Source organism: Elephantulus edwardii, unplaced genomic scaffold (genome assembly GCF_000299155.1).
Source record: "Elephantulus edwardii isolate Elephantulus edwardi_28Jun2011 unplaced genomic scaffold, EleEdw1.0 scaffold00066, whole genome shotgun sequence".
NCBI classification, from domain to species: Eukaryota; Metazoa; Chordata; class Mammalia; order Macroscelidea; family Macroscelididae; genus Elephantulus; species Elephantulus edwardii.
Genome location: NW_006399816.1, coordinates 6,141,625 through 6,160,946, shown reverse-complemented (window position 1 = coordinate 6,160,946; position 19,322 = coordinate 6,141,625). Strand labels below are relative to the sequence as shown.

The 19,322-nt window shown below is 37.4% G+C and overlaps 1 protein-coding gene across 1 annotated transcript in view; it reads right to left on the bottom strand.

Moving 5' to 3' along the window:
- The window catches only part of PTPN9 (protein tyrosine phosphatase, non-receptor type 9), a 143,361-nt gene that overhangs the window by 20,475 nt on the left and 103,564 nt on the right, over nucleotides 1–19,322 (bottom strand). Inside the window, exon 8 of the mRNA XM_006888287.1 lies at nucleotides 4,543–4,636. Coding sequence (XP_006888349.1) covers nucleotides 4,543–4,636 — 94 coding nt within the window. The remainder of the gene's footprint in view (nucleotides 1–4,542; nucleotides 4,637–19,322) is intronic.

Here is a 19,322-nt window from a genome sequence, read left to right as displayed (position 1 = left end):
TCTGCTGTCAGAGACTTCTCCAAAGTACTGAAGAGCAGTGATGTCAGTCTAGAAACTAAGGTGTGCCTGACAAAGGCCATGAACTTTGCAATTACTTGCTATGCTTCAGAGAGCTGGACAATGACTAGTGATGAAAGAAGGATAGTTGATGTCTTCGAGCTATGGTGCTGGAGAAGAGTAGTGAAAATATCATGGACTGCTAGGAGAACAAAAAAGTTTGTACTGGAGAGGGTAAAGCCAGGCTGCTCCTTGGAGGCAAGGATTCTGAAGCTTCGTGTGACATACTCTGGATATGTTGCAAAGCGGGGTCAGTCCTTGGAGAGGGATGTCATGCTTGGGATGGTGGAGGGACAGCACAGGAGAGGAAGACCCTCAATGAGATGGACTGATTGCAACACTAGGGTAATGGGAATAGGTGTATAAAAGACAATAAGATTGGCAATGGATAGGGCATGGTTTAGGGTTGTTGTACATAGAATCGCTATGAGTCACAGGTGACTCAACAGCACATAACAACAACACATGCTGTTACCTCAAGCATATGTTTCATGCTTTGAAAAGAAAAACTCCTTTAAAGGGGATTTTTATATGTTTTATTTTTTTTTTAAATTTTTATTATTTTTGTGTGTACCGTCAACTTGGATCTGACTGGTAAGGAGGAGATTGCCCCTCCTTCTCCAGCAGAGCATCTGGTAGATTTGAACAGCGTACCTCTGGGATTGCAGTGCAGCTTTTTGCCCCTAGGCCACCAGAGCTCCCTGATTTTTATGTTTTAAATAACTAAAGATAACTTCTTTCAGCATCCCAGTCTGTTAGAGTATCTGGAATTTAAAACCAGAAAGTCCAGAAGAATCATCAAATACTGAATCTGAAAATGACTTCAGAAATAAAGTATAGGCTTCAGGTAAATGAAAATAGCTGGAAGGAAGAGTACACTCTGATATGGGCCATGTTCAATAGAAACTGTGACTAACAGCTATAATATTTCAGGAGCAAATATGGTAAATAATTCACTAGCAAAATTAATCCTTCTCATTTTGTTGCTGGGTGCTGTCTAGTCATTTCTGACTCAGAGTAATCCTGTGTATAACAGAATGAAACATTGTCCAGTCTCATGCCACACTCATGATCACTGTGATGACAGAGACTATCGCTGCAGACACTGTCATTCCTTCTCACTGAAGGTCTTCCTCTTCCAAGGCAGATGTCTCACTAACTGGGCAAAGAACGCTTCTGCCAATGTCTGTAGTAATTAGAAGGACTACAAAAGAAAGATATTCAGATTAACTACAGTTTGATGAGAAGAGTATCCTAATACACTGAGATTCATTCATTCATTTCTAATCTTTATGAATAGATACCAGGCACTGCTCTGAATATTAAAGACAGAGGTTAACAAAATATAATGAATCCTAAGTGATCCCTGACTCCACAGCTCCAACTCAACCATTACATTCCACTCAGGAGCAAATACTAGCTATAATTATGTGAGTAATGTTGATGGATTTGCTCTTAAAATAACCAGACTTTTAGGAAAACCCTCTGTAAGAGCCCTGGATAAATATATAAATTCTGTTTAGGGGACTCAAATAACAGATTCAAAAGAAATTGCAGCTATGATCCAAGAGTTCTGAACCATATACTGCTTATGCCCAAATAGAGGCAAAAACGTTTTCTAACTTACAGAAAAAGATAATCTTTTCTAGCAAGTTCCTATAATGAAGAAATTGAAGACTGTTACCAACTTCTGTGGTCTTAAACTGATCAAACATGCACTCAAGATACAATTATAATTACTGGTTATTAAAATGCAAACCACCACTCATCTGTCAGTTGATCATACTGTGGTTGCTTCTGAGTTACTGTAATGCTGTTGCCACTGGTACTTCAAATACAACACTGGATAGGTTTCAATGAAGCTTCTAGACTAAAATAGAACAGACCTATTTCTGAAATAACGGGTCCTAGAAATATAGATGCAAAGTATTTTCTGGTATAGCGCTGGAAAATGAGTCCTAAAATATTATGGAAAAAAATGCCTTCTCAGTACAGATACTGCATACATAATGCTGCTGTTATAAAATAGGACTGATATGGGGGCCCAGGCAGAAACTAAGAAAAGAGGTGATAAATAATGAACACTACAGTTAAATAAATGAGAGAAAGACTTGTGCAAGAGAAATATATGATTAGGTATTAATATGTATGACAACAGTACAGAATAAGAGGTGCATAGCAAAGTGGACTGGGGGGCGGGGGAGGGAGGAAATTGTGCAACAATGAAAGAATCTTTTTTAAGAGAAAAACAAAGTGGGGATAGGGTAGAGAGGAAAATGTGCAACAATGAATGAATGGAAATTTAAGTTTTCTGTAAACTTTCATTAAAATATCAGTTAAAAAAACATACACAGCCAAACTTATAAACTAAAAAAAAAACCCCAAACAATACCCCACAAACCTGCTTCCTCTAAGTAATCTACTTTAATGATATGACACAAATAGAGTAGGAGAATCTTCATTTGCTGATGGAACACAATTCAAAATAAGGAGAAACAGCAGCAAACATTCATTAACTGGAACATGGAATATAGAAACTACATATCTAAGAAAACTGGAAGTTGTAAAAAAAGAAATAGAGTAGTTCTGGGCATTTTGAATCAGACAGTGATATGGTCTACTATGCTGAGAATAACAAATTGAAGAAGAATAGTGTTACATTAATTGTCAAAAAGAATATTTCAAGGAAAATAAAGTTTCGACATCTGTCTTGAAGTACAGTGAAGTCAGTCCATACAAGAAAGACCTGTTAACTTGACCATTACTCAGTAATTAATTATTTTTAAAAACCAGGTAGAGTACTATCTAGAGAGGGTTGTGCCAGAAGCAGCCACGGAATAAGGGAGAGATATCATTGCTGATGTCAAGAAAGATCCTTGCTGAAAGCAGAGAATATTGGAAAGATGTTTACCTCTGTTTAATGATTATGCAAAGGCTTTTAACTGTACCAATGATAACAAATTATGGATAACATTGCAAAGAACAGGAATCTCAGAACACTTAATTATGCCCATCTAGAACCTGTGTTTAGACCAAGAGCGTAAAGAAGAGGATTATGCTTAGTGAGGGTCAATGAAAGAGAGGAAGATGCTCAATGAGATGGACTGATATAGTGACTAAAATAATGACTCAAACATATTACTTGTGAGGATGGTGGAGACTGAGGCAGTATTTCAGTCGTTCATAGGATCACAGCTGGAACTAACTCACAAGTACCTAACAACAACATGCTTCACGTCAAAGGGACAAACTTTTAAAGTCCTTTACTTGGAATGATAGATAACCTTACTCAACCTTAATGCTGGGATTTTTTTAAAGAGGTAAACAAGCTTAGTAAAACAGCAGAAAAAAGAAAAATTTAGTATTAATTTAGTCATGAACTTAAAAATTCCAAGTGTTAAATGTAAATAAATTATATTAAAGAATACTTTATAAGGAATAAGCAAGTGATGAAATTATAGAAAATGTAGAAAATGGTGGATAAATTATAAGGGGGAAAAAACCCCTTTCTGATGCTACACTAATATATTTTTTCCGGTTTGGGATAAATTTTCCAAAGGCTATAAAACCAAAACACCTAGTGCAACAATGAATGAATGAAAACCCAAAATCTCTGTAAATGTTCACTAAAACTAATAAAATTTAATAATAATTTAAAAAAACAAAACAAAAACACCTCACTGCTGTCAAGTAGATCCAGACTCATAGAGATCTTGCAGAACAGAGCAGAACTGTCCCAGGGGGGTTATTCAAAGCTGTAAATCTTTATAAAAGTAGATGTCACTGCAAAAATGAATGAATGGAAACCCTAAGTCTCTGTAAACTTTGATTAAAATTAATATTTTAAAAAAAAGTAGATGTCACATCTTTTTCCCAATGGAGCGGTTGGTAGGCTTAAATTGTTATTAAATTAAAAACCTTTCAGTAAGCAGCCAGGTGCTTTAATCACAGTGCCACTAAGGCTCTTCCAGAGATGATGCTAAATAGTTAAAAACAAAGATTATAGGCTTCTGGGGAACTCTATTTGACTGACTTGAAAAGTAGTTCAAATGCAAAAGTCATTAACCATTTCTCTTCTGTCCTTAGGCATTTATTATATTTACATTACCAAATTTATTTCCAGTTTTCCAGGTAGAAAAATTAGAAGTCACTTATAATCAAAGTTGCACTGTATTGGGACACATATATACTCACAAACTGAACTGGACTATATGGCTGTGATCTTATGATGAAGTAAAAGAAGATATAATTTAACATTTATTAAATATAGACAATACTCTAGACCTGTCCTATGAGCATTGATACAAACAATTTCAATTACTTTCCACCGTAATACTATGAGATGGAATTTAAGGACTTTCCTAGACTATTAAAAAGCAAAACTGGAACTAAAATCTTATTTCAGAGCCTATGTTCTTCTTTCTATTATTTTGAAACTCTTCACTTTGGAACCATGAACCTGAAAGATGGTATTTATCTACCTACCTGTGTGTGGCCACTTCGTTTTGTGAGCTTCACTCTAGTTTGATCGAGGCAGGGCACATCTCCATAGCGGTTCTTCTCCAGGTTTCCTGGTGACCTGAAGGATATGAAACAGACAAGCTAGAATAAAGAAGAAGTGGCATAGTGTGTAAGTGTAGATACAAAGTCTGGCAGTGAAATACGGGTGTCAGTTACTGCTGGGGGTGGGAATGCAGGAGCTCTTTATTCTCTAGTCTATAAAGTTCTGTATCATTTGAAGTTTTTTTATAACAAGTATGCATTACTTTAGTAAAAGAAAATAAAGGTATTTTCCTTCCAAAGAGCAGAAAAAATACAGTACCAAAACAAAACAAAAAAAGCTGTCAAAAAAAATTTCCTACTCTCATTTTTCAAAAGACATTATAATGATAAATCTCTTAAATTCTTTTTTTAACAAGGTGAGTTGACAAATGTTTTACTCCAGTCCATCCAGAAGCCTCATTACAAAGACGATAAAAGAGCTAATGGTATAAACCAGAAAGAATAAAGTGACAGGAGAAACATCAACAAAGATTTTATTTTTTTTTATTTATTTTTTTTTTATCAACAAAGATTTTAACCCAAAGAGAATGCAGATGGAATCAGCTCACAGCTGACCTTCCAGCTGGTTTTCAAAGCTGTAAGTCATACAGAAAGAGAGATAGCTCATCTCTCCCCCTTGGAGTAGCTGAAGGAAGACCCAAACCTCCAGACAGGTACCATATTTGGGTTAGCAGTGCAATTTCCTGTGGGCTAGGCTAACAGAGCTCACGAGATAAGTGACTTCTAAAAGTTTAAAATTAATATCCTTTGTTTTTGAGAGAGAAAGACAGACTGTATAGATAAAATAAGAATAGGCTACTCTTAGGGACTGAACTTTGTCTCTCAAAATATGTGATATAATCTCGCTTGGAAATAAGGTTTACTCTGTTATGGTAATTTGCTCATATTAGTGTAGGGTATGTCTTAGACCTAATCATTTTTGCTATATTAGGCAAAGAGATGCAACTAAAATGAGGGAAAGATAGATGTCACATGGAGATCACTAAGAAATGGAAGAATGGCAAGATTACAGAAACTGAGACAGAAGTCTTTTCCTAGATTGCTGGTGCCCTGGAGCCTTGGTGGTACAGTGGGAAAGTGCTCAGTTGCTATCCAAAGGTCAGAAGTTCAAGCCAACCAGTTGCTTCATGGGAGAAAGTTGTAGTGTTCTGCTTCTGAAGAGATAACAGTCTTGGAAACCCTCTGAGGCAATTCTACCACCTTATCAACCTTCTATGAGTCAGAACTAACTTGATGGTACATAATGATGATTGCTTCCTAAACAGTGAGTAAACAATTTCTGTTCATTAAAGGTTAAAAATATGTATCTGTGGTGTTTCTATCACAGCAGCGCTAGATTATATATACTATGAAAAGGAATTATCAAGAAAAGACTTGTAGATTAAAAAATGTTATCAGAAACAACTACAACAGAAAAATAAAAATAAAATCTCCCTGGATATGAAACAGAAGGGGATAAAAAATATGAGAAAAGAAATACAAAGTCCTTCAATGCAGGTGTCAGCAAATTAGGGCCTACCCACTGTTGTTGGAAATAAAAGTTTTACTGAAACATAGCCAATTTATTCAAATATTGTCTCTGGCTGCTTTCATGGCTGAGTTGAGTATTGTGCAACAGAGACAATTAAGATCCACAACTCTATACTACTTCAATCTTTAAGAAAAAAAAATCTGTTAAACTCTTATCTTGGAGATCCAAATAGACGGATAGAAATTTCAGACAGAGAAGACAAACAACATAACACCAGAGGGAAAAGTAGAAGGAAAAAAAGGGGGTAAAAAAAAATTTCCTAGAACTAAAGAATACAAGCCTTCTGATTTAAAAAAAAACCTAACAAGCAATGTTTGTTATCTGAGCAATCTAATTAAGACAGACTAGAAAGAAGGCATGGACAACCACTTCCAAAATGGCAGGACTTTGAAAACCCTATGTACAACAGAGCATACTTAAATTAATGGATATTGCAACTGAGGCTAAGCCCTCAAGTATGGGAACAAATAGAAGGAGGAAAAGCTGCAAGCAGACATTAGTGGTTGGAACACAGAATGTAAGAACCATGAATGTAGGAAAATTGGATATTGTTAAGAGGAAAATGGAACAAATAAATACTGACATACTAGGTACTGGCGAAATGACATGGACTGGCATGGGACATTTTGAGTCAGAGGACCGTATGATCTACTACACTGGAGACAAAAGGGTGAAGAAAAATGGGGTTGCTTTTATGGTTAAAAAAGTCATTTCTAGATCCATCTTGAAATACAATGTTGTGAGCAACAGGATAATATCCATACGCATACAAGGAAATCCAGTGAATACAACCATCATTCAAATATATGTACCAACAACCAGAGCCAAAGAGGAGGAAATAGAAGATTTCTACCAGTTTTTGCAGTCAAAGATTGATCGAACATGCAATGAAGATGCATTAATAATAATGGGTGACTGGAATGCAAAAGTTGAGAAGAGAGAAGCAGCCTAAGTAGTAGGAAAACGTGGACTTGGTGACAGAAATGAGGCCGGAGATAGAATGATAGACTTTGGCACAATCAACAACATATTCATTGCAAATACACTTTATAAGAAACACAAACGCAGGCTATACACATGGATTCATCTGATAGTATGCATAGGAATAATGAGATCAATTACATCTCTGGAAAGAAACACTGGAGAAGCTCAGTATCAGCTGTGAAAACTAGGCCAGGTGTTGACTATGGAAGAGACAACCAACTATTCGTATGCAAATACAAGCTGAAGCTGAGGAAAATTAAATCAAGTCCACAGGAACCAAAATTTGACCTTGAGTCTATCCCATCTGAATTCCAAAACCATCTCAGAAACAGATTTGAGGCCTTGGACATTAATGAGCGGAGACCAGCAGAGCTGTGGGAGGATATCAAGAATATCATCCAGGAAGAATGTAAAAGGTCATTACAAAGGCAGAGAAGGAAGACAAGACCAAAATGGATGTCAGAAGAAACTCTAAATAATGCACTGGAGGGCCAAGGCGCAAAAGCAAACCGAAAAAATCAAGATAATAAGGAGTTGAACAGAAGATTTCAGAAGGCGGCGAGGGAAGACAAAGTATTACAATGAAACGTGCAAGGAGCTGGAGTCAGAAAATCAAAAGGGCTGAACTCACTCAGCATCTCTTAAGCTGAAGGAACTGAAGAACAAGTTCAAACCTCGAGTTTCAATACTTAAGGATGCTTTGGACAGAATATTAAATGATCCAGGAAGCATTAAAAGAAATGAAAAGAGTATAGTCATTGTACCAAAAGGAACTGGTGGACACAGAAAAATTTCATGAAGCAATGTATGAGCAAGAGCCTGTGGGGATGAAGGAGGAAGTTCAAGCCGCTCTGAAAGAATTGGCAAAAACAAGGCCACAGAAATGGATGGCATACTGACTGACATATTTCAACAAACACATGCTGCCCTGGATGTGCTCACCAAGTTGTGCCAAGAAATCTGGAGGACAATCACTTGGCCTACTGACTGGAAGAGATCTATATGTTCCCATTCCAAAGAAAGGTGATCTGACAGAGTGTGGAAATTGTTGAACAATATCACTGACATCACATGCAAGCAAGATTCTGCTGAAGGTCATTAAAAAAACCCCAAAAAAACGGGAACAGCATATCAACAGAGAACTGCCTGAGGTGCGGGCTGGATTTAGAAGAGGCTGTGGCACTAGGGATATTATAGCTAAGGTCAGATGGATCTTGGCTGAAAGCAGAGAGTACCAGAGGAATGTCTATCTGTGTTTCATTGACTATGCAAAGACATTTGACTGTGTGGGATCATAACAAACTCTGGCTGACTCTGAGAAGAATGAAAATCCCAGAACATTTGACTGTGCTTATGCAAAACTTATACTTGGGACCAGTGGACAGTCATCAGAACAGAGCAAGGAAATACTGCATGGTTCAAAATTGAGAAAGGTGTGTGCCAAGGATGTGTCCTATCTCCGTATCTTTTCATTCTATATGCAGAACAGATTATTCGAGAGGCTGGGCTCTTTGAGAAGTGTGACATCAGGATTGGAGGTATACTCATCAACAATCTGCATTTTCCAGATGACATAACCCTGTTTACTGAAACTGAGGAGGACCTGAAGCGCTTGCTACAGAAGGTCAAGGATTGCAACCTTCAATATGGATTGAAGCTCACCATCAAGAAAACAAAGATTCTCACCACTGGGCCAATTGGTAGCATTATAATAGATGGTGAAGAGATTGAGATTGTTGACAGCTTCAGTTTGCTTGGCTCTAGAATCAACACTCTTGGCACCAGCAGCCCAGAAATTAAAAGATGAATTGCATTGGGAAAGTCTATTGTCAGAGACCTCTCCAAGGTACTGAGGAGAAAGGATGTCAGTCTGGGAACTAAGGTGTGCCTGATACAGGCCATTGTCTTTTCTATTACTTGCTGGACAATGATTAGAGATGATAGAAGGAGAGTTGATGCCTTTGAGCTCTGATGCTGGAGAAGAGTACGGAATATACCATGGACTGCTAGGAGAACAAACAAGTTTGTCCTGGAGAGGGTGAGACCAGGCTGCTCCTTGGAGGTAAGGATTCTGAAGCTTCATGTGGCATACTCTGGATATGTTGCAAGGCGTGGTCAGTCCTTAGAGAGGGCTGCCAAGCTTTGGAGGGTGAAGGGACATTGCAGGAGAGGAAGACCCTTGATGAGATGGATTGATTCCGTCAATTGTGTAATGGGAATAGGTGTGTAGAAGACAATGAGGTTGGCAAGAGACAGAGCAAGGTTTAGGGCTGTTGTACATAGGGTTGCCATGAGTCGCAAGCGACTCGATGGCACATAACAACAACAACAAGAAGCAATGACTAAAAAAGGTCTCACACCAAGGCACAGTACTATGAAATTTTTAAGCAGAAAGATAAACACTTGATTATTTTAAAATATCCAAAGAAGAAGAAAAATAATTTACAAATTCATGAGAAACAGTGAAACAGTATTCTGTGACACAGATGGTAACTTAAAAGGCATAGCCTTAAAATTTCTGAGGTAAAATTATTTCCAACCTAGAATTCTATGCTCTAGCCAAAATAGAATATTAATGAAAGAAATAAAAAAATATAAGACCCAAGGAACACAATTCAAAGGAAAATGAGTACGTAAAATTACAGAATTAAAGTGGATCAATAAAAAAGCTACAATTTAAATTTTAATAAAGAGGCAAAAAGTTCTTGGAGGGGAATGGATTCACAGATATCTGACATATTTAACCATATGGAAGACAATAATGATAGTGTAGAGTACCCCTGAGGCAGCATATGAGGGGAAAAAAGTAATGCAAATTTTAAAAATAAATTTTTAAAATAAAATAGGTATGTAAAAATAAAAAATATTAGGTAATTAACTATGAAGAAATGTTATAAACAGTCACTTCTAATATAATCAAAACTGACTTAATTTTGCTGGAAAGATAATCAAAAGCCATGTGGAGACTGGGTAAAAGTTATAGATCAATAAATGTCTGGACAAATCAAAGATTATAGCTGTTGTTGTTATGTGCTGTCGAGTCGCCTACAAGAGCCCGAAACGCTGCTCTATCCTGTGCCAATCTCGCCATCTCCAACACACTCATTCCCACCACCCCAATCACAGAATCGATCCATCTCATTGAGGGTCTTCCTCTCCTGTGCTGTCCCCCTCCATTCTCCCAAACATGATATCCCTCTCCAAGGACCAGTCCCTCCTTGCAACATGCCCAAAGTATGTCAGACGAAGCTTCAGAATCCTTGACTCCAAGGAGCATACAGGGCTTCATCTTCTCCAGGACAAACCTGTTTGGTCTCCTAGCAGTCCATGGTATATTCAACACTCTTCTCCAGCACCACAGCTCAAAAGCATCAATTCCCTTTCTATCATCCCTAGTCACTGTCCAACTCTCCGATGCATAGCATGTAATTGCCAAGACTATAGCCTGGATCAGGGGCACCTTAGTCTCCAGCCTGATGTCGTTGCACTTCAGTACTCTTGAGAGGTCCCTCATAGCTGACTTTCCCAATGCAATTCATCTCCTGATTTCCTGGCTGCTGATACCAAGAGTGTTGACTGTGGAGCCAAGCAAACCCAAACTGTTAACTATCTCAATATCTTCACCATCCATACTGATGCTGCCAATTGGTCCATTGGTAAGAATCTTTGTTTTCTTGATGTTGAGTGTCAACCCATATTGAAGGCTGCAGTCCTTGACCTTCTGCAGCAAGCACTTCAGGTCCTCCTCAGTTTCAGCAAGCAGGGTTGTGTCATCTGCATAACACAAGTTGTTGATGATTCTTCCACCAATCCTGATGCCACATTTCTCCTCTGTTCTGCGGCTCTGGGGCCAAGAAACAAAATTTGTGCACCAGTCCTAGAGGACACATCCGTCTCTTCTGGGAAGCTACCCTCTGGCATCAGCACTTGGCTGCAAATACAAGACAAGCAGTATTAGGCTATAAGAAGTAAATCCTGGAGCAAAGATTATTATAAATATTTATTCAGAATTATGGAAGAAACAGTTATAGAGTTACCAACAGAACAGAAGGGTAAAGTAGGATGCTCTTTCTTTTCTTATTGCTTTGTTTTTAATGCTTTTTGAGGTATTTGCATAGAATATTTATTTAAAGCAAAAGTGGGATGGGGGAAGATCTCCAATATCAAATAATACTCTATTGTGAGGTGGAGTAAATGGTATAATCCATGAAGAGGGCAAAAGGTCATCACAATGACAGGAGAAAGAAAATAAACTAAAATGGATGTTAGAAGAGACTCTGAAAATTGTGCTACAGGGTCAAGAAGTCAAAACAAAAGGAAGAGCTGCTGTAGTAAAGAGCTGAAGAGAAGATTTTAAAGGGCAGCTCAAGAAGACAAAGCAAAAGTATTATAATGGAAAATGTAGAAACCAGGAATAAAAAGAATTGGAGAATAAATAGAGAAGAACTCACTTGGCATTTATCAAGTTGAGAAAACTGAAAAACAATTCAAGCCTTGAGTTGCAATAATGAAAGATGCCTTGGACAAAATCCTGAGTGATACAGGAAGCTTTTAAAAGAAAACAGAAGGAATACATAGAATCACTGACAAAAAGAAATTGGTCACCACTGAAAAATTTCAGAAGTACTGTATGAACAAGAGCCAATGGTAACAAAGGAACAAATTCAAGCTGCACTGAAGACATGGTAAAAAAAAAAATAAGGCCCCAGGAATAGATGGGATATCAACTATTTGTTTCATGTTTCAAGTAACTGATGCAACCAGGAATGTACTCACTATTCTATAACAGGATATTTGGAGTGGAGCTGCCTGACCAAGTGGAAGAAATCCCTATTTGTTCCCACTCCCAAGAAAAAATGATCCAAGAGAATGCAGATAATATAAAATAATATTAATATCACATTGAAGCAAAATATTACAAAAGATAATCCCAAAACAACTGGAGCTACCCACTGACAAAGAACTTTCAAAAGTTCAAGCTGGTTTTAGAAGACGCTGGGGCACAAGGGATATCATTGTTGAAATCAGGTGGATCCTAGCTGAAAGCAGAGAATGGCCGAAGAATGTCTACTTGCGTTTATTGATTATTCAAAAGCATTTGTATGGATCATAACAAACTATGGTTAACATTGAGAATGGGAATCCCACAACACTTAACTGTACTCACGTGGGTTGTATCTTTTCTCCCTATAATTCAATCAATATGCTGAGTAAATAAATCGTGACACTAGACTCAATGATGTGGTATCAGGATCAATGGAAGACTTGTCAACAACCTACATTATATTGCCCACACAGTTTCGTTTGCAGAAAGTGAGGGGGACCTGAAGCACTTGCTGCAGACGATCAAAGACTACAGCCTTTACTATAGATACATTTCAACATCAAGAAAACAAAGGTTCGGACAAATACTGCATAATGCCATGGTTATAAAATAGGACTGACACGGAGGTCAGGAGGAAACTAAGAAAAGAGGAGATAAATAATGAACACTGCATTGAAACAGATGAGGGAAAGAACTGTCTAAAAGAAATATATGATTAGGTATTATTTACATGACAATATAACAATGAAAAAATATTTTTAAAAAGAAAAGTGAACTGGGGGGAGGGTAGGGAGGAAAAGGAATGGAATGAATGGAAATTCAAGATTTCTGTAAACTTTTGTTAGAATATCCATTAAAAACAAAAAAAAACTTGCAAAGCATAACATAGCACAGTTACTACTTATCTAACTTGATTTTTGCATCATCATAGATCAGTATTAATTACATAAAATATGATGTATAAAAATGGTTGTAGAAAACCGTGTATATGAATTATTTCAAGCAAACCAGTATAACGCAAACAAAAGCTAATTAATACATATATAAAGGAAGAAAGAGAGAGAGAGAGAGAGAGAGAGAGAGAGAAAGAGAAGGAAGGAAGGAAGGAAGGAAGGAAACTTTCTTATCACTGGGAGAGTGGGCAACATCATGATAGATATAAAGAATTGAAATTGTCAATGATTAATTTTACTTGGATCCACAATCAACAATGTTGCTTCTAGCAGTCAGGAGATAAGGATATTGCTTTGGGTGCTGACAGGGATCTCTCTAAAATACTGAAGAGCAATGGTGTCAGTTTGAAGACTAAGTTGTGCCTGATTCAGGTCTTTTCAATCACTTGCTATACATCTGAGAGCCCAACAATGAATAAGTATGACAGAAGAATTGATTCCTTTGAGTTGTGGTGTTGGAGAAAAGCATTGAATATTTCATGGATCGCCAAAGTATTTCTTTAAAAAGGTGCAGCCAGAGTGATCCAGAGGTAAAGATGGCAAAGCTTTGTCTCACATACATTGGACATGTTGCTAGAAGTGCCTATTCCTTGGAAAGGGATATTATGTTTGGAAAGTTGTAAGGTCTGTGAGAAATTCCTCCAACCGGATGCACGGACATGGTGACTACAGCAGTGAGTCCAAGCATATCAGAGATGGTGAGGATCACACAGAATACGACAGGGTTCAGATCTGTTGTTATTAAGATTGCTATGATTCATATTTGATGGCATCTAACAATAACAAAAACACTGTGCATAGATATATAATGTATAAGTAAAAATATAAACTACTAGAAAGAAACACATTATTTCTTCTCTGGCTGTTCCAAAGTGATAAGAATTGAAGGTGACATTAAAGAGACCATAAATGACATTCAAGCAGATATATGCACACCCATGTTCATTGAGGCTTTGTTCACAAAAGCTAGGAGTTGGAAACAACCTAAGTGCCCACCAACAAACGAATGGATAGAGAAGTTGTGGTATATTCACACAATGGAATAATACACTGCATTGAAAAACAAGGAACTCACGCAATATTATTCAAAATGGGCGACCCTAGAGGACAATATGCTGAGTGAAATATCTCAGTCACAGAAGGACAAATACTGCATGGTGCCACTGTTGTAGAAAGTGACTGACATCAGGGTTGGGGTAAGACTGAGAAAAACTGGACAGATTATGTATACTGAACTGAAACAGATGAGGGAAAGAACAGTTTAAAAGTGATATATGATAGCATATTGTGATTATTACAGGAATCCAGAATTAAGGTTGCATAGTGGAGTGCATTTGGGGCGGGGGCGGTGGGGAATTGTGTACCACTGAAGAAGTTTATCTTTTGCTTTTCAAAGAGAGGAGCAAACTGGGGGGGGGGGGGTAAACAAAAAAGTGCAACAATGAATGAATGAAAATCCAAAATGTCTGTAAATGTTCATTAAAATGAATTTTTAAAAATTGGAATAAAAAAAAATTGAAGGTGAATGCACACCCGTGTTTATCGTGGCTTTGTTCACAATAGCAATGTGTTGAAAACAACCTAAGTGCCCTTCAACAAATGAAAGCTGTGGTATATTCATACAATGGAATACTAAGCTTCACTTAAAACAAGGAACTCATGCAATATTATTCAAATTAAGTGACCCTGGAGGAAATTATGCTGAGTGAAATATCTCAGTCACACAGGGATAAATACTGTATGGTGCCACTGCTGTAAAACAGGACTGACATCGGGGTTGGGGGGAAACTGAGAAAGATGGGTTCAATAATGTATACTGCATTGAAACAGATGAGTGAGAAAAATGTTTAAAAGGGATATGTGATTAGGTATTATTGTCATGACAGGAGTCCAGAACAAAGGTTGCATAGTAGAGTGGACTTGGGGGAAGGGATTGTAAAACAATGAAAGACTTTTTCTTTTACTTTCAGTGTACTGGGGGAGGGGGCAGGGAGAAAAGTGCAACAATGAATGAATGGAAATCCAAAGTCTCTGTAAATTTTCACTAAAATTAAGAATAATAAAATTTTTTTTAAAAAAGTATTGAAGGTGAGGAATGAAAGGGATTTTTAAATGAATCCTTTTTCTTATATAATTTTAAAAAGACCCAAAACAAAATGACAAAATGTTAACAACTGCCAGTGTCAATTTTGGCAACAGTAAAACAGTTTTTGTTGTTATACTCTGTATTTTTCAGTACTTTAAAAAAGTCCCTCTGCCCACACAAATATGCCTAGCTCATTTTTTACAAAAATATAAATGTAAGTGAATAAAAGGAGGTTATCTTTTTCAGTTTATGTTGCTGTTGCAACTGGAGATCTACAGCTATTAAATGGTATCCAACTCTCCTAAATCCACAAAGGCAACGAAAAACAATCAAAATTATTATCAGCCCATGACTTAATCCTATAAGATCAAAGTCAAATTTACCTCTATCCTCCAATTTTTCTGATGCCTGTCATCCTTCTCACAGCACACAATATTCTTCTGCAGGGTTTGAGAATTTGAAACAGCCACAGAGAACTCACAGTTCATACTATATGGGGCTCATTTAAATAAAATGGTACAAATAGATCAGGATGAGGAAACTCATAAGCCTAGTCTCCCTGCTAAAGTGTAAGACATTTCTCTCAGCTCCTTTCAGCTGTGCCTGCCTGGCTCCTCTCAGACTCCTATTGAGTTGATGAGCCTAACTCTACAAAGTGCCTAGAGGCAACATCCTGTACCAAGAAGCCACCTGCTTCCTGTAACATACTCTGTAAGTAGCCATGCCCACCGTAGCTCCCTTCCTCCATGGGCCAGATTCTGTTGCTGTCATTTCTCTGCTATTGCTTCTCACCATCTCATGGCATCTCTGGGGTTACAGCACTCCTTCTTTCAGGGGTGTGTGTTCTTGCTGTCTTGGGTATAGTAGGTTCTTAGCATGGGGACTCTGAGTCCAAATGATGCACTCCTTTGCAATTTCTTCTTTCTTGGTAGTAGTGAGGTCCCCTTTCTGCTCTGGAATTGGCTCTTTTAAAGCTTCATGTGCTTAAAAGACTAATAATCCCTTTGTTAGAGTTCTCTATACCTTATTTATATGGTCTCATTGCCATATAGACTCCATGCATTTTATATGGATTATTAGTAGGTTGTCCAATCTAGCTGATGGGCCACAAACTCCTTATTTCCATATTATTATTGTGTCATTGAACATGACTCATAGTGACTCTATGAACCACAGATCTGAAACCTAGTCTATTCTGTGCCATTTTCACAATCTCTGACACACTTGAGACCACTGCTGCAGTCACTGTGTCAATCCTCCTGGGTCAAGGGTCTTCCTCTCCTTTACCATCATTTTATCTTTCCAAGTATGATGTCCCTCTTCAAGGAATAGTCTCTCCTAGCAATGTGCTCAAAGAAAGTTATGTCAGACAAAACTTTGCCATCCATGCCTCTAAGGAGTACTCTGGCTGCACCTTCTCCAAACCATGTTTGTCCTTTTGGCATTCCATGGGATATTCAGCACTCTTCTCCAACACCACAGTTCAAAGGCATCAATTCTTCTGCCATCCTTATTTACTGTCCAGCTCTCTGAAGCACAGCAAGCGACTGAAAAAGATCATGGCCTGGATCAGGCGCACATTAGCCCTCAAACTGACCTCACTGCTCTTTGATAATTTGGAGGGGTCCTTGACTACAGATTTTCCTAGTATAATACATCTCCTGATCTCTCTTGGCTGCTGGTATTAAGTGTATTGACTGTGGATCTAAGTAAGATGAAGCACTGTCTCATCAAAACATTGTGAAGACACAAGGAGAACATGTTTGGATAAAAGGGCCATATTAGGTATTTTACTCCAGCACATGGAAAAAAAGGAGCATCAACCCAAGCACTTCATTTAATAACAAAGTATTTTTCAAAATGGGTCATGGACTTAAATGAAAATGTGTAAAACTTAACAATGAAAGAACTTTTTTCCAAAGAAAAAAGCAAACTGAGGAAAATGTGCAACAACGAATTAATGGAAATCCAAGTTCCTTATAATCTATCATTAAAATTTCAATTAAAAAAAGAAAACACATAAAACTATGGAATTTTTAGGAGAAAAATCTCAGAATCAAAGCAGTACTATATTTTGGGTTTTTTAAAAAATTAGTCTTCATTTTTCTTAATTTTCATTCAGTCTACTCATACACATTTTGCTCCATTTCAATAATAAATACCACTGTATAAAGCCATTATTTGCAATGTTCTATCAAAACCTCAATTGTTCATAGGGTTGTTGAAGGGCTGGTATTTCAGAAGTGGCTGGCTAATCCTTCTTCTTAGTCTGTCTCAATGGGGGAACTCCACTTTAATACAGCATATCTGACAAACAAGCAATGTAGACTACAGTCTTCAACATGAATTACATTTCAAAAGCAAAAAAATCTTCCCCACTGGGCCAACAGGCAACAGCATGATAGAGGAAAAAAAATAAAATTATAAACAACTTTATCTTACTTGAATCCACAATCAACACCTTTGTCACAAATAGACCACTGACAAGACCACGGCTTGAATCAGGCACACCTTAATCTTCACATTGAGGTCACTGCTCCTCAGTAATTTTCAGTGGTACCTGACAGCAGATGTGCCCAATGCAATACATCTCCTAACCTCCTGACTACTAGTACCTAAGGTGTTGGTTGTGGATCCAAGTAACATGAAATAATTGACAATTTCAATCTTTTCTTCACATACCATGACGTTGCTTAACAAGCCAGTAGTGAGGATTTTTGTCATCTCGATGATGAAATGCAATCCATATTGGAGGTTGTTGTCTTTTCTCTTCTGCAGCAAGTGCTTCAGGTCCTCCTCAATTCAGTAAGCAAGGCTGTGTCATCTGATGACACAAGTTGTTGAGAAACCTTCCTGACACCACGTCCAGCTTCTTGAATTATTTGCTCAGCATACAGACTGAATAAGTACGGAGAAAGAATACAACCCTGATACACACCTTTCCTGATTTAAAACCATACAATGTTACTTCATTACATCCAGACAACAGCTTCTTGGTCTAGGTCTAGGTTTCATATGAGTATAATTAACTGTTCTATGATTCTCATTCTTCTCAATACCAGCCATAATTTGTTATGATTTACATAGTCAAATGTCTTTGCATAGTCAATAAAGCAAATAGACATTCTTCTGGTATTATCTGCTTTCAACTACGACCCATCTGACATCAAGCAATTACATCCCATGCTACAGCCTCTTCTAAACTCAGGTTGAACTTCTGGAAGTTGTAGTTGTTTTAGGATAATCTTCTGCAATATTTTGCTTGCATGTGATATAAATTATATTGTTCCGTAATATTCACATTATGTTGGATTGCTCTTCTTGGGAATGAGAGCAAATGTAGATCTCTTCTAATCAGTCGGTCAAACTGCTGTCCTCCAAATTTCCTGGCATAGACTGGTGAGCACATCGAGGGCTGTTATTTGTTATTTCAAACATGTCAACTGGTATTCTATCTATTCCTGGGGCCTTAGTTTTTGCCAGTGCCTTCAGCGCAGCTTAAACGTCTTCCTTTGTTATCACTGGCTCTGGTTCATATGGTATTTCCTGAAATTTCTCAGTGTCAACCAATTGTTTTTGGTATAGTGACTCTATATATTCCTTCTATCTTCTTTTGATGCTTTCTGGATCACTCAAAATTTTTGTCCATACATCTCTCAGTAATACTATTATGTCTCGAGACTTGAATTTGTTTTTCAGCTCTTTTAATTTTAGAAATGCTAAGTAAGTTCTTCTTTTTTTATTCTCCAATCTTAGGTCTCTGTTCATTCTGTTATAATACTGCCTTTTCAAGCTGCCCTTTGAAATTTTCTGTTTCACGGTTCAAGGCCACCAGCTGTTCCGTGGGAGAATGATGTGCAATCTTCTCCCGTGTAATTAACTGTCTCTGAAAACCCCCTGGAGGGTCAGATATGGGTCATTCCAACGGTAAACAACAACAAAAACTACTTCCTCTTGTCTTTGTAATGACCTTCTGCTCTCTTCATGGTTGATATATGTATCCTTGATAATTATATATCTTTGATATCTAGATAGATCTTTGATACCATCCCTTATCTTGTCTTTGATCCTTCATGTTCAATACCTCAAACCTATTCCGGAGATGATTTTAAAATTTACGTGTGGCAGACTCAAGGTCTTATTTCCATTAGGAAAATGCAAATTAAAATCACAATGAAATATTACCACACTTCTAATCAGGATACCTAAAATAAAAATGAGTGGCTACATTAAATGCTGAAGGAAGCTACAATATTTTATACATTCTAACCACAGTAGAAAACAGTCAGGCAGCTTCTCAGCAAAGTAAGCAATCCTGGGTTC